General features: G+C 39.3%; 1 protein-coding gene across 2 annotated transcripts in view; it reads left to right on the plus strand.

Moving 5' to 3' along the window:
- Window positions 1-16,371, plus strand: part of VCAN (versican) — a 135,837-nt gene that overhangs the window by 78,538 nt on the left and 40,928 nt on the right. For both annotated transcript variants that reach the window (XM_073624461.1, XM_073624462.1), the window contains exon 8: window positions 9,795-15,542. In XM_073624461.1, coding sequence (XP_073480562.1) covers window positions 9,795-15,542 — 5,748 coding nt within the window. The remainder of the gene's footprint in view (window positions 1-9,794; window positions 15,543-16,371) is intronic.

Consider the following 16,371-nt stretch of genomic DNA (forward strand, 5'->3'; position numbering starts at 1 on the left):
TGGAAGCTTACAACACTGTTAAACCTTTTTGCAAAGAATTAATACATTCGAAAAGACAACCTTCAGTACTTAGAAACTGTAAATTTAGAAAAGGGCAGTAATCTATATGCCCATAACACAGACACTGACAGGGAGGATAGAAGATGTGTCAACTTCTCAGCTTCTTCTGGGCCACAAGCACCATTGAAAGTAACAACACAAAAGAAGAAATGGGTTAACAGGTAAAGTAAGCACAATTCTGTAAGGGGGCCCTGGGTTGAAGAGTACTAGTATCTTCTGCTAGCAAACATTGGGGCCTTTTGAAAAGAAAGTAGGTTTAATCAAGCAAAGTGAGACAGTAATCCCCTAGGAAATCCCGTTCGATAGTGGTTGTTAAGAACAGAATGGCTAAAAGTGGTAGCTCCAAGCAAGCATCCTCTGACACTAGAAAAGGGAATAGGTGTCTGCATGCAGTGTCTATACTGTGTTAAGAAGGAGGTTTTGGTTTTCACCTGCTCACCAATCCTCTGTGCGATGACACAATGGAAATTCCAAATGCGGGTTCAGGCTCCTAGCAATGTTGCAAGGCACTGGATCACCTCCTGACGGCCGATCAATATGGCTGGTAGCTAAACTGGCAAGGTGACCAGACAGTGGCCGACTGAACTCCTGGATGCATATTGCGATCCATGAAGCGGTGTGGATTGTCCCTTCTGGGCAGCACTGGGTTGCTGAGCAGGGTGCCTGGGCTGAATGGTGGCAAACCATGAAGTTGTCACTGTTCCTGGCTCTGCTCAGCCTCCTGTCAGCACTCTCCCAGTAGTCTCAGAAAAATCATAGCTAGCAGGTGTCGCTAGCCAGTGTGGCTCTTTCTTCTTCTTTCAGATGGAGTTTCACCACACAGTCCTGTCACCTCTCCTCTAATCTCTCTTCTTTTGCTGACAGCAGTCTCTCTGTAGTTCTGTGTGGAAGTCTGTCTCTCTCTCTTTCAATCACCTCAGCCTTCTCTTCGTCTCCTGTTAGCACTCTCTCTGTAGTGCTGTTTGGAAAACCTGTCCCTTTCTCTTTCAGTCACCTCAGTACTTTCCTCTCTTCCATCACCTCAGCACTTCCTGAAACTGTCCTTTTTCCCAGTGTGCTCTGTGTCTCTGAGTTTTCTGGAAGGACAAGTCAGCATCTCTCTGTCTCCATCTTGTGGCCAAAAGGAGAAATTGCATTACACCATGCCTGCTACACATACATACAGAAACCTATGCACATACATGTAATGAGTTGAAACAAACTAAATACCCAACTACGTACAGAAAGGGAATCAGGTATAATTAAATCAGGCAGCTGTAAAATGTAACAGATTTCAAGACAGGTAAAAAACAGGGGCCAGAACGGAGGAAAAGGGTTCAGCATGTACTGGCACACAGGCAAAATACTGAGGCACTTTGTGACTCCTGAGGTGTGGATAAATACCCTTCCAGCAGCCACCATAATGTGGTGAGTAATTGCTGGGACCTGCTTACTGCTGTGAGACATCCACCAGTGGATACTGGAGATACTCTGTTCAAGTCCAGGAACCACTGAACTGTGTAAATTTCCCTAGGCCAGTGATGGCAAACCTTGGCACTCCAAATGTTTTGAAACTACATTTCCCATGATGCTCAACTACACTGCAGAATGCATGAGCATCATGGGAAACGTAGTTCTAAAACATCTGGGGTGCCAAGGTTCGCCATCACTGCCCTAGGTTGACAGATTTAAAAAAAAAATTGCCAAATGAATAGTCTGGCCTTTTCTTTATAGAGTTTCTATTATTAAGTGGAACTAAACCCATCTATTCTTTACAGTCAAAGAAGCTGCCATCTTAGCCTGTTTGATCTGCAGTTGCCATAGTGGTGCACATGCAATCAGTTATGACACCTGCCATTTGATGGTTTGACAGTTTGGTTGAAAGCTAACATAATTCTAGTGACTTAGTTAGCATTCAAGGCACGTATTGAATATAACTGTTTTGACAAGCAGTAAAAATTGAGGGGTTAGCTCCGCTTTACGTGCTATAACCCCAACCAGTCAGAACTCATCTTGTGCTGATATCATCCCAAGCTGTAGCTGTCTGCACAGTGTAAAGATATAAATTCAGAATCACAGAATGATTGTGTGGTGATCACATCTTTTGACTGCTGCATCATGTCGTGGCTAGCCTGGTCAGACTAATCATCATTAGATCTTTCAATCAAAATTGTGTGGGTATTTTGTTTATCTCTTATTAGCGTGAAATTGCATTGGCAGAAGTTTAGAGAAAGTAACAGTAGAGTTATTTCAAGTAATTTTAGGGTCTTTGTGTGAGTAAATCTTATGGCCTTTCATCTTATTTTCCCACAGTAGTGCTAGTGCATTTCATGCTTGACATGCTCCGTTTAGTATTCATGTCCAGGTGAGGACTCTAAGGTAAGCATCACAAAAGCAATTACCATACATCCCTTTCTATAGCCTGGAGGATTGGAAACACAGATGCGAGCTTCCCTTTGAAATCAGAGAGCTATAATAAGACAGGACTGACTGCTGATGCTTTGAGTTAATAGTGTAAAGAAAGGCGCTGACTCTATTTACAAGTCATCATCTGTTAAATTTACACGTAACATCTACTGTAAGCTCATCACTATGTATTTATACTAGGTGTAAGAAATTTTTAGAGGACAAAGCACAGCACCTCAGTTCACTTCATCTTCCAGATAAAAGCTTCAGTTACACATCACCGATCAGGAAAAATTGCAGTAGCATAATTTTTCCTGGTTCAGACCCAGTTACTTGTGACATGCTGAGAAGGAGGAGATGTGGTCACACACAGGAGCTAGTATTTCTCACAATGGATCCTAGCAGTGAGGCTGCCCATAGACAGGCAGGTATCTATTGCAAAGTAGGGATAAAGTTAAAGGTCAAAATGAAGACATTGCATGACCTTGTCACTTGTGTATTGGCAGCACCCTGCTTTTTTAGGCGATGGACTATGTAGTACATATGGAGTATGCAGTCCCTCCTCTATAGAGCAAGAAAGGATTAGATCTTCTTGCACTGCAATTTTTTGACAAGTTGGAAACACTTTCAAAAGGAAGTAAGGTACCGATGGCCTAATTATTGGAAAAGCTTAAATTGGGAGTATTACTAGGAATATTCAGGACCATCTTATGGGAACAACATAAAATGTACCCTTTCTTTTAAGATTTTAAGTTTTAAAAACTTTTGTGGTTTATCTAAAATTTAATTTGGAATTATGTCATGTAGCCATGTTGAATATAAACAATGCTTAATGGTGTCCTTCTGATACGCGTACTGTATACTAAAATGTTCTCCCAAAGCGTTTCAATATTTAACCAGGATCTATCACAATTACATATTTAGACTGAAGACAAGACATATGGTGATCTGATGAAGATATGTCTCTCAAAAATTTAGGCTCCTGAATTTTCAGGGGTATCCCAGCTTAAACAGTATTCTAGAATAATTTTATATTGTCCTGAAAATTCCTAAATTGAAGTATACTTTTTTTTCTTGAATATTAATACTATTCTAACAAAGATTGAAGCAACATCACAGCTCTCGGGAAACCTGTAGTGAGTTTATTCATCCAATATAGGATGATGTTACTGTGCAAAGGGCCTTTATTCAAAAAAATGTTTTATAAAGGTCCCTTTGAAACCAAACATTGGCTCATTGTAAGTTTATTACATTTATTTTAATGGGTATTTAATTACTTCTAGAAGCTTTGTTTCCATTTTTCCTAGCCACTTCTTGGGACCCATGAAAATTACTTATATTAGGTAGATAGTGCTTCTTTGTTTTTTTCTGGGGCATGGTTGAGTAGCAATGACATGACAGGTATTGTCACAGTTTATGTGCCATGAATTATTGTAGCACCTGATTAACCAAACTTGTCTTTGTGGGGACTGAAATGTTCACATTTATAATTAGGTATTCTATAGATACACATGAGCAGACTCCAAACAGAGCAGAACATAATACCTTAATTATGAATTTCCAGTACTAAAGATAGGACTGGTGTGCCCTGGCCATGCACAGATCTATTAAATAAACTGCTTCCCAGGTCGTAAACCACTATGGAAAACAGATGTCTGAATGTGTTATATCTACTTTCACAGGTGTTCTCTTTTCCAAGCCAGTAATCTATTGAAAAAGTATATGGGGGAAGATTATAATTAAAAAACCTTCTCCAAGCAGAGGCTTTGGGTTGGTGGTGTTTATATAGACAGTGTCTGAAAAATAGTAAGTAGATTGCCCACCCAGTGCATGTTTTTTGTGAGCTTTTGAAGAGCAATATGCAGTACATACTTATCATTTGTCTAGAGATTTTATGCTTAAATTATACTTCGAAATTCACTCCCCTTTTAAGATGCATTAGTAAACAAGTCAAGGCAGATGTATGAAAAGTTTGCAAAAGGAAAATATCTTCTCACACCTAGCAACCAATCAAAATGATTGTTTTATTTTCACACCTGAACTGCTGAGATGACAGCTTGCAGTTGATTGGTTGCCATAGGCATCAAGACATTTTTTTTCATAAGCTGTTCATACACTAGTGGATTTTCAAAAGAATGTTCATACCAAAATTCTTAGATCAATGACTTGATGAACATTGCTTGAAAGCACTTGAAAATTTAATTTGCTTTTAACAGTTGATTTTGGAATAACATTGACTTTGCTGAATGAACTGTATTCACTGTTGGAAATTCATTTGTTCAAGAAAACATTTCCATCCTGCTACTGCCTGATTTTTCTTGTCACTGCAGTCAAAAAAAGAATGAAAAAATTTGAACAAAATTCTAAGTGTATGACCAGCTTTAGAGAATACTAATCAGTCCCTATAGTTATCTGTGCATGTCGGATGTAACACAACAGTGTGTTTTATTTAGTGTTTCATAAAGAGGTGGATGATTTAGATAGCTACAAAATCTAATCTCTTCTTTGTGATCATTATTATTTAAAGTAAAACTATAAGCAAAACTTTTTTTTTTCTTTTGGATAGCGCTAGAGAGGGTTATAACCCCTGTCATATAGTTTTTTTTCACCATCTGTGTGCCATTGCAGAGATTTCCCTTCACTTCCTGCCCCATAGCCAAACAGGAAGTGAGAGGCAATCCCTGCAAATTAAGGGAATCCCTTGGGAACCCCCAAATCACCAGAACTAGTGTCCCCATTGGAAGATTTCCTCTTTATCACTTTTCTGAGGGACAACCCTACATTTGAGATTTTCTTTTACTTTCCCTTTCATTGATAATGGTAAACGGGACAAACAGAGCGAGTTAATCTATTTAGGATGGTACCTGACAAGCATTCTAATCCCTCTCCACTCTGTGCAAAACTAAAAAAAGTTTTGCCTTTAGTTATACTTTACCAATTAAAAATTAGGGATAGTTTTATATTATCAGTAACAGAGAGGGAGAGTCTGTGTGGAAGAGCATCAGAAGAGAGGTAAGTATTGCAGTAATAGCTTTTTATTTTTATTTTTAGAGCTGCTGGGCTGCTGATGTTCAAATTTTTTTATGACGTGCAACTGGGCTTATAATCAGAGTCATTGATAAAACTGATTAAAAAAACACAGTGAGGCTAATTTAATAAAGGAGTTTACTTGAGTTATCCAATCATGTGGAGATGAAATAAGTAAACAGGGATGTGCTTTAAACATGATTGGATAATTGAAGTATTCACAAAATCTTTGTGTGACCATAAGAGAAGTATGGGGTTTTGGGTTTTGCAGATTTATACTTACCTAGGCGAATGCAGGATTGGCCCAATGCTGCATCTGTCCCCCCGCTGCCTCTAACACTGAGAACCGAGCGATCTAACACCATTGATCTCTTGGTTCTCACAGCGAGCAGAGAGCTGGAGATTGTCAGTCACCGCTCTCTGCTCTGCCCCCCACTGGGCTGTGGAGGGGGAGGGAGCTTCAGGCTCAGGCGCTCAGCGGCTCGCTGAAAGGCTGAGCCAGATGCCAACCCAGGCATGTGGGTGGATCCCGACCATATGGTCACAATCTTCCCTGAGCCTGGATCAGCTCTGTGACATCAGCAGACAGTGGATTTCAGCCCGCTGTCTGCTGAAAATGGGTCACGTGAGTGCAAAATGAACTGCACTCCTGTGATCCATAGAAGTACAACCAAACAAGCTTTGACTGTACTTCTCCTTTAACCTCCCTGGCGGTATGATTATTTCGGATTTCGGCTGAAAGCTGTACCATTATTTTTGCATGGAAATGTGGCGTTTTATATTTTAGGCCTGTAATTCTTAGGAATAACTCACTGAAATCTGTCCAAACAAGAGTCTAGTAGACATCCTGGGTATGATAAAGTTTGAAACACAAAATCATAAATTATAATATAATAAATAATAAATAATAATAAGTAATAATACTTTTTATTCAATAAATTTTAGTAAATAATATAAATCAAAAACACTGACTTTTTTTTGGCCAAACAAGAGTGCAATATTAGTAGTCATATTGCTCTAGTAAACGTCTCGGGTATGGTAAATTTTAAAACAGGGTACAGCACAAAGTACAGTCACACTCAGGACAGTAGAACTGTTTTTTTTTTCTGACTTTCCTTCCTGTGTCGTCACGTTTAGAGCAGCAAACCACACACATCCTTGTAGGTGCTGCCTTCTTTTCCGTTGGTGGAATGTGGTCCATAAAGTGTCGACCTGTCAGACATTCCGGGTTCACAACGCCAGCAGCATGACGTCCAGATCTATTTACAGTGGTTGGTGTTTGGTGCTTCAGAAATATGAGTTCGGCAACTTTACAAACGAAGTCTGCATGAATCACAGCCTGTCACTCTTTTTTTTTAGAAGAATGAAAGCGTTCCACAGGCACTGTTCAAGAAGATGCCTGAAGATTTTTTTGTAATTTTTTTTTGTTGCTTTCTCATAGCAGGATAAAAAGTCATGGCCTGGTCTGCTCTGTCAACACCACCCATGGTGTTGTTGTAGTCCATTACGAGTTGAGGTTTCATAACGTCTTTTCCACCTTTTGTATGTACCATGAGAGTAGAGGTGTTGTGAATGGTACTCATTAGGCACACATCTTTTTTATCTCGCCATCTTAGTGCCATCATTTTGCCTTTTTGCCAGGCAACTATTTCTCCTGCCTTGAGCTTTTTATTGGCAAAGGTTGGCGGCATGTCACGCCGGTTAGCTCTAACAGTCCCGTATGCATCCGTCTTGTGTTGTAGAAGGAACTCACAGAGTTCTGGAGAAGTATAAAAATTATCTGTGGTTACACTGTACCCCTGATTCAGCAATGGCTCAATCAAAGTGAGAACAGAAGCGGTTGCCATTCCATATTGACTGAATCTGTCGTTGAATTTGGTCCCTTCCCCGGTGTAAAGGACCGAATTCCATATATAACCAGTGCTGGCTTCACAGAGCATGAATGATTTTATGCTGAATCGTGCTCTCTTAGATGCCATGTACTGTATCCAGCTAAGTCTTACTTTGTAGGCCATAAGACTTTCGTCGATACTGACGTCTCTGTCTGGTATATAGGTCTGCTGGAAATTTTTCTGAATAATTTGATATAGGTCCCAAATTTTTTTCAGTTTTGGAGCTGGATGAGAAGTCTCATCAAATTCTTCATTATTTTGAAAATGCAGATATTTCATTATGAGAGAAAATTTGTATTCCGACATGATGGTGCCAAAAAAAGGAGTGGCTAATATTTTGTTGGTTGTCCAGTACCATTTCTGCAGGGGTTTCCCCACCACTCCCTGGAGAATAATTAGGCCCAGAAACTTCCAGATGTCCTCCTTGGTCACTGGTTCCCATTTTCTGCTCCTTGAAAACCTCTGAGGTATAGTAGCTTGTTGCTCCTGGTATCGGTTTGTCTCCGTAACAATTCTTTCTATGACCTCATCAGTCAAAAAGAGTTGGAGGTATCCCAAGGGGCTGTCATCTTCAACCTCCACTTTGAATACCAGGCGCTCCGGTAAACGGGAATCTTGGGGGTGCTGTGTGCTCCGTACCGCAATCAATCGAGCACCAAGTCCGCACATCGCTGGGCACAGTCACAGGAAATCGCTTTCCGTGCCTGATGACGAACTTCCCCATGATTCGCTATCACTCACTTCTGCAAGCGATTCTGTCTCGCTGTCGCTGTTTTCCAGCAGGTCATATGTCGCCTTTGAGGTTGAAGCGCGCTTTTTGGATGCCATGGTCGCTCTGCAGTTTCCAGACAGAAAGTACAGTAAAACTGCAGGCAGGGGCACTGGACAAAGCACTGGGGGGCAATCTGAGGTCAATTTTATTTTATTTAGTAATGTAATACAATAGGATTACAATGTATCAGTGTGTTAGTGTTATATACTATTTGAATTTGCCGTCGGTTCCACCCCCTGCGTCGCTACGCTCGCAGGGAACGGAAGCCAGGGTACACAGAGCACACAGTGCATCGGGCGGAAGATCCGGCCGCCGAACACAGCATGAGAACATCGCGGGATCCCGGAGACAAGGTGAGTCACGTCTTCCAGGATCCAGCGATGCGATCCCGTGTCTGGCTCGGGGTTACTGCTTTTGGTACTAAAATCTCACCCCGAGCCAGACTCGGAATACCGCCAGGGGGTTTAATTCTTTTAGTAAATCATCTTCAGTGTGTTACTAACATGTTATAGGGAAACAAAAAAGTGCTTAAGTGATGGGATACTTCATTTAAAGGTCCTTCCTGGAGAAAGTGCAATATGGGATTTCTTAGGTCTTCCAATGTGTGCAATGTGTGTTGGTTCTGGAATGTATAAAAAGTCTTACAGATGAACATACATTTTTAAGCGTTTTTATTTTTTTATTTTTTGCTAGAATGTTTCTGTTATTTACTGTTATAGGAAAAATGGATAGTGGTACACAAACATATGAAAAAGTGACTCCTTTATTGGTCCAAATAATCAATTGCACGGGAGAAGAACAGAGATTCCTAACATATTTCACACACACAGACGCTTAGTCATGATGGTGTGCCGCTATCTTTTCTATAACAGTGAATGCCAGTGATGTACTGTGCAAACAGCTGACTGAGGCGGGCAAGCATGTACTGACCTAGAGTGACGTCATAATTTTATCTTAATTTGTTCTAAGCAAAAATGTTGACAAAGGAAGCTATCTATTTTTACAGTTATATATTAATTCTATAGTATAGCCTATGAGCTATGTGATATACATACCTGTATATTCAGTCAGTAGTTAGTTACTACAGTAGTAATGTGCAGCGATACATAACCATCAACCAGACTTTGTTTACCATCGCTAACAAAATTCTAAATGATTTTTGATTGGTTACAGTAAGTATATACTGATGTTGAATTTATTCAAAACACAATCTGCATTTCACATAAAAAATCCAAGGCAGGGTCCTGTTACTGTAAGTTTTTGAGTCTATTCCTCAAAAATGTTGTGCTTATATTTGTATATGCAAAGTCTATAAAAAGGAATGGAAGAAAAAACTGAAGTGATTGATTAATAGCATTATTGGTTGATTAATAGCATTATTAATGAGAACATCTACTTAAAACTTTGTATAAAAGCAAAATAATAAACAACACTAATTTCTGAACCATAAATCTTGGGTGCAACAGACGTGTCTCACTGTCATTTGATAATGTTGTCTGCTTTGCTCCATCGTCCTTGTCTGTCATGTTCATTCATAGTAAAAAGTCATGTTTATTAACTACATGAACTAAATTTATAGTTCATTGCCAATATTACAATCAAGCACAATGAATTATTAACATGTTTACAAGCTAATATCAATATTTGTTTTTCATCAGGCCCAGTGGACGACCTGCTTAAAAGATTGGGTTTAAACCAAACGTCTGGTGAAGATATTAGGTTAGAAGTGTTGCCCTTATTACCAAGTTCTTCAGAGGAGGACAGTGACTGTGACAACTCCACTGCTGTTCCAACTTCCCCATCTTTAAAATTTATTAATGGGAAACAAGAAATTACTCCAGATCCCAAAGATTCAAAAGCAGAAGAGGTTAAAGGGGAACTAATTGAAAGTGTTACACCATCAGTGAATGCATCAGTCACTCAGTTGAGTGAAACTCCTGAACAAGATGTACAGTCAACAGATATACCAGACCTTACTTCTCATGAATCAGAAGAACCTGAATTAAGTGGAGATACTGAAATAACAATTAAGGACCTGCCAACAACACAAACATCTTTAGTGACTCAAAAGCCAACTACTCAGGAGCCTGCCATACCATCTTATTCCAGTGCTGCTCAAACAAAAAAAGACTTTCCTTTGTTCACAATAGAATCTTCTGACAATGTAAAATTTGATATTACAGTAATTAGCAGTGCTGAACCAACCACAAAATATGTTGAGGTCTCTCAAGCAAGTGCAGTGACAGATTCTGCTGACTTAATATCAAGTCAAGTGGTAGTGGAAACAGCTACACAAGATGCAAGTGGAAGAATAGTTTTACCAACCACAGGTTCTTTTAAGCTTGTAGATCCATCAAATGCATTTTATATTCAGGAAGGTTCTGGTGAGCCAGAAATAGAGTCCATTGTTAATGTAACATCTACTGTATATGTGTTTCAAGAAAGCAAAGTACTTTCAACACTGGCAACAGTGGAACGTGGAGCTATTGTGTCTACAGAGTCTCCTCATGTAGAAGAAATATCTTCTTCATCTAGTCCATCAGTCCCTGAGACAAAGGATATGGAAAGCACTACTATTTTTATCGAAGATGAAGATAGCTTATACACAAAAATACCAGAAAGATTGGAACTAGATGAAGTTGAAAGCTTAGGTGAACTTCTTTCTACTCCCAAGGTATTTTCTACAGAAGCAACTGAAATAGTAACAAAATCTTCACAATTGGATGAATTAAGTTCCAGAGTAGAATCCATGCCTGAAGTTTCAACAGAGAGTTTAAGATCTGTATCTGTTCAGGTGGCAGAAGAAAGTTTGGGTCTGGAAGATATCACTGAATATATAACAAGTGCACCATCTAAAGAAGAAGTGAAAGAGATCCAAACAGAGTCCATTGAGGCTTTTGTTACTGAACAGCAGCTTGCTGCCACATTAAAATCAACAACTGCAACTAAACCAACTGATGTCTTTAGTGAAGAGACTGCCTCAGAAGCTCCAACCCAAAAAATTATGACAATTGATCAGAGTTTTGTTGATCGGGGTTCAGGTGATCTTGAGGATACTTTCACTGATTTGTTTATTACAACTCACATTCCACCATTACATATTAGTACTGAATTACCTGACAAAGAAACAACAGAGAAAGAATATAAAAGTGAGCCAAGCATTTCAACAACAGTCTCATCACCTGTTTCTATTTCATCTGAATATACTTCACAATTGCCAACTGAAAAAGACAAGTCATACTTTTTATTTGGGTCAGGTGAGGGGGAAGAGACTTCAGAAGGTCCAGAAGATAAAGAAATGTTTAGCACATCTGCAGATAAACTCACTTCTTACTTCTCAGAAACTGTAAGCCCCAGGGTCATAAAAAAACCTTTTTCTGAATCTACCTCTGAAATAAGCACTTTATTACCTACCTTAGAAGCAGGTTCTGGATATGAGCCAGAAGTTACTTCCAAGCCATCTGAAAGTGAGTCATCTTCTCAATTGTATGTAATCTCAGCTGAAGTTTCTGCAAAAGACACAAAAACACCCTTACTTGAAAAAATTTCCAGCACTAGCGAGCCTAAGTCATTTTTTGAAACTGATGCAAGCACATCTAAGCCTCTTCAATTTCAAACTGATGCATCAAAAGCAGACAAAGAGCTTACTATTCCTTTACAGCCAGTATCCACTGTAGCTGTGAAAGATGAAGTTATAAAGGCCACATCAAGTCCAGTTATTCTAGATAACTACAGAGCATTTATTAGCACTGCTTTACCATCTCTAGAGCAAGGTTCAGGTGAGGAAGGCGAAGCATCTACATTGTCAGATGTGAGCAGCCCAGAATCCCCTACTGACCGAGAATCTATATATATTACTACTATTTTGCCAGCTTTAGAAATAACAGACAGTGTAGAAGAAATAAAAAGTGTAGAACCTGATGTGGGAACCCTTCCTCAGGAAAGTACAGATGAACCTGAGATATTTAGACCCGAACTTTTGGATACAAAGGAAGCACCAGTACCTTTCCTGGGCACAAAGGAACCAGTAACAAAAGTTACTTCTCAAGATACAGTTGTTGATGACACATACTTTACAGAACAAGGTTCAGGTGATGAGGTTGGATTGTTTACAACTTCTTCCACGGATGTGAAACCCAGCACAATTTCACCAGCTGATGATTTGGTATTGAGCATTAAAACAGAAACCATTAAGCAAGAACTGAAAACCAGCACAATTCTTCCATTTATAGAACTAGGCTCAGGAGATCAGGAAGACATCTTTACACCTTCTCCTAAAAAAGTGGTGGTAGCATCAGAGGTGTACATTACAACCATTTCCTCAGTTAAGGAATCTCAAGACAGTGTGGTGACACAGACTAGTGCACTACATCTGAAAGAAAAAATTAGCACCCCATCATTGTTTGTTGATCAAGGCTCTGGAGATCAGGAAGACAAAGAACCTTTGTTCACCACTCCGGTTCCTAGAACTGAAGTAAAAGAAATTGATGAAACAGCCAGTTTACAAGCCACAGAATTCTCAGAATTGGTACCAACAGAAGCCGCTGATGTAGAGGTTAAAACAGATGACCTTTCCACAGATCAACCTGCCATCATCTTGGAGACCAGCAGTGATACTTTACCTCAAAAACTCACTGTTAGTGAAACATTGTTTATAGAAGGGAGCTCAGGAGATTTAGTCACCATTTCTACTGTATCACCACCAGTCATCAAATCTGAAGAAAGCACAACACAAAAGGAAGCTTCAACAGAAGAAACAGAAGCTACAGATGCTTCAACAGTACAAAAAACAACTATCTCTGATTTGCCATTGATTGATCAAGGTTCTGGGGAGGAAGACAAACCATACACAGAGCCTTCCATCACAATTCCTATTTCGGCACAGCCCAAAGAGCAGATTAGTACCATCCTGCCACCCACAGAAAAAACAGAGAGAGCTAGTGAGCTCAAAAGCTTAACTCAAATACCCGTAACACTGCAATCAGAAGTGAGTTTCATCTTTAGTACATCTCAGCTATTGACAGATAAAACAAAACCCTTCAGTGAAGAAGTGGTGCAAACAAAGGTGGTAACAGATTCCCCTATAAGTGTTGAAGATGAAGGTGACTACATCATTGGTACTGGTAAAACACCTAGTTTTGAAGTAATTGAAGAAAGCACAATCAGCAGCATCTGGGTACAACCTAATGATACCATAAGTGAAATTGTTAGTTCTACATCCATTGCTACAGAATTTTTCCTGGATGACAAATCAAAGATAGGAACTTCAGAGGAGCCAAAATCATTAACCTCAGAGAAAGAGCTGGAAATAAAGTCAACTTTCGCTACACCTCAGGAGGAAGTTATGACTACAGAAAAAGCAGCAGAGGATGGATCTGGAGATATATTTGCTGGCAATGCCACTAGAAGTGTAATAGAAGTGCACACTACTGGGCCTACTAGGAAAGGAGATAGTCCTGACCTTTTGACGGATGTACAAGCTACAGAAAGCCCCCAGACAATAAGTGTAGATTCTATATTCTCAACTCAAGTGTCTGATATCTTACTAGAACCTCAAGAGGTTTCCACTGAAGCCAGAAAGACAGATCTTGAAGAAGAAGAAAGCAGCTCTCCCACCATTTCTACAAGTACCTCTCAAGTTACAGATACCTATAAATCCATACAACCTTCTTTTGAGCCAGAGGAGAAATATTTTCTAGATTCATTTTCAGGACAAAGTTCTGGAGAAGAACCATTTATTACCACAATCCCTCCTTTGGTTCCAGTTCAAACAGATGCTGAGTTTTACAGAGTAGCTCCAAAGACACAAGAACCTTTGCTTCTAACTGACTTTTCCACTTCTCCTCAAAGTAAAATTTTCTTAGAAACAACCTCTAAAAGCTTTGAAGCTGAAACATTTGTAGATATAATAGTAGATGTTTTTGCCAAAATATCTGGAACTGCTGCAACTGAAGAGCATTCAGATATACCACTTGGAGTAACATCTGTAGTTCCTCTTGAGACTAAAGAAACTGCTACAGTTACATTGAAAGACATTTTTTCAACACCTTTCAGTAAAATAGTTGATGGTTCAGGAGAGGGATCTGGATTGGAAGTATTTTCTGATACAGCCAAATCATCTCAACAGCCACAAACAGAAGAAGATATTTCGCCAGACAGTAAACCCAGTGTAACACTAAGTAAAAAGGATGATACAACAGAAAAAATAACTGTTGACGAGTCCACAGTAACAGTGCCTCTAATTGATATTAAGGATTTAAGCGATCCAGTGGCCACTTATTTAGCAGGCACTAAACTGCCTGAAGCAGTAGGTACACCAGAAGCAACTAAAATGTCAGCAATAGGTGAGCCCAGTGTAGGCCAGGAAGTAACAGAACCAGAACTGTACCTTACATCAACTGTTATTGTTGATGTAAAAGAAAAAGATCAATTTACTGAAGTTGTTCTCCCTGCTGAAGACTCCAAAAAAGATCTTGTGCCAACAGATTCTATTAATTTGGATACTGCTACGTCACAACAAAAGCTTGTTCCAGAACAGCCTGATTTCCTATCAACTTCTCTTCCAAAAGACACCACTGAGATACCTGTAGCTGAGATATTTAGTACAAAATTGTCATTTGAAGATACAGGCATCGTTGTTGGCACATCAGCCCAACCACCAAGATTTGTTACTGAAGGAACAGAAGAATCTGAGTATTCCCCTGCAGATGTGATAAGTCCAAGTTATGAGGATAGGACATCTTTAATATCCGTACAAACAGAGCAAGAAGGTGCTGTGGAGAGCACAGAAGAACCCAGGGCCCCTGTAACTGTTATTCTGGTCAATGGTGCATCTGACTATACAGGAAAAATTATTCCAAGTACTTTACCTTCTGCTGGCTCTGAGTCTAATGTTTCAGGACAGGAAGCTAGTGCTGACATTACTGCTACCTACAAACCAACAGGCATTGATCCATCTGATGCAACAGATAGCCCACCGGAACTCTCTGATAAAGACATAGCTGATTCCTCCACTCCACAGCCTGCTGCTAGAGATGAAGTTTCAGTCACATCTGACATTTTTGAATCCACACATGATCCAGATACTGAGACAGACCCTGCTGACACTACTACACAGGCACCTGCGCTTCTTATTTCTCCTGATGAAACACCTGTTGAAACAGATGCTTCAATTGCTCCCGAGCCAGAAACACCACCTTCAACAGCTGATGACACAGATAAAGAGCATGCTGAAACTCAACCTGATGTATTTATACAAGAGGCATCAACTGCTCCCTCACATGCTGCTGAGCTGTCAACAGAGAGTGAAGAAGAAAAGTATGCAAGGGGAATAACACCACTACCAGACATTGATATCCAGATCTCCACTAGTAATAACGCTGATGGAACTGAGCTGCAAATAACAAGTAAGGCGCAATCATGCTATTTCCATTATAGAAATCTTTAATATATATATATATATATATATATATATATATATATATATATATATGTGTGTGTGTGTGTGTGTGTGTGTATGTATACATTTATGTTCATCATTCATATACCATATTTATGTGACTCTTTAAATTAGTATTGTTAACCTTGGTACAACCTATTATACTATTATATTTAAAGTAGTAAATGACTTATACAGTTCAACCTCATTGTTTTCTTAGTACTACTAATTACATGTAACAATTGATGTTATTCATTTCTGCTCATGAAACCATATGTATGTGCATTCGCAATGTTATATCTCTAGTCATCATGAGCTTTCTTGGGCACAAACACACATTGGACACATCAGCAAACTCCATTTCAGACTTTGTTCAAAATACTGACACATGTCCTGGACCTAGTTTCGCAAACATACTGTATTATTAGTGGGCCATTGCACATTTTATTAGTGGGGCCATTGCACATGTCCACATCCTTCTGCATTATTGTCTTCAACATATGTGGTACAAAAAATGCTAGTATAAAATGTTGCAATATACATCAGGGAGTGGAATCTTAATTATCTAGATTATCTAAATCTAAATTATTAATGCACAATTCAGGACTATTTTCTTGTAAAGAGGTTCATTACTTTCTAGGATCCCGTAGGCTTTCTTTAATCTAAAATGTAAAAGCTTGCATCTCTACAGACATTATTGCTGCACTTGGCCACCAGAATATTATAGAGCAATAACATAAAGTGAGAAATGTTTTCCACATAGATTTCTAAAAGCATTTATATTTTTGGCATCAGAA

Source organism: Aquarana catesbeiana, linkage group LG01, assembly GCF_042186555.1.
Source record: "Aquarana catesbeiana isolate 2022-GZ linkage group LG01, ASM4218655v1, whole genome shotgun sequence".
NCBI lineage: Eukaryota > Metazoa > Chordata > Amphibia > Anura > Ranidae > Aquarana > Aquarana catesbeiana.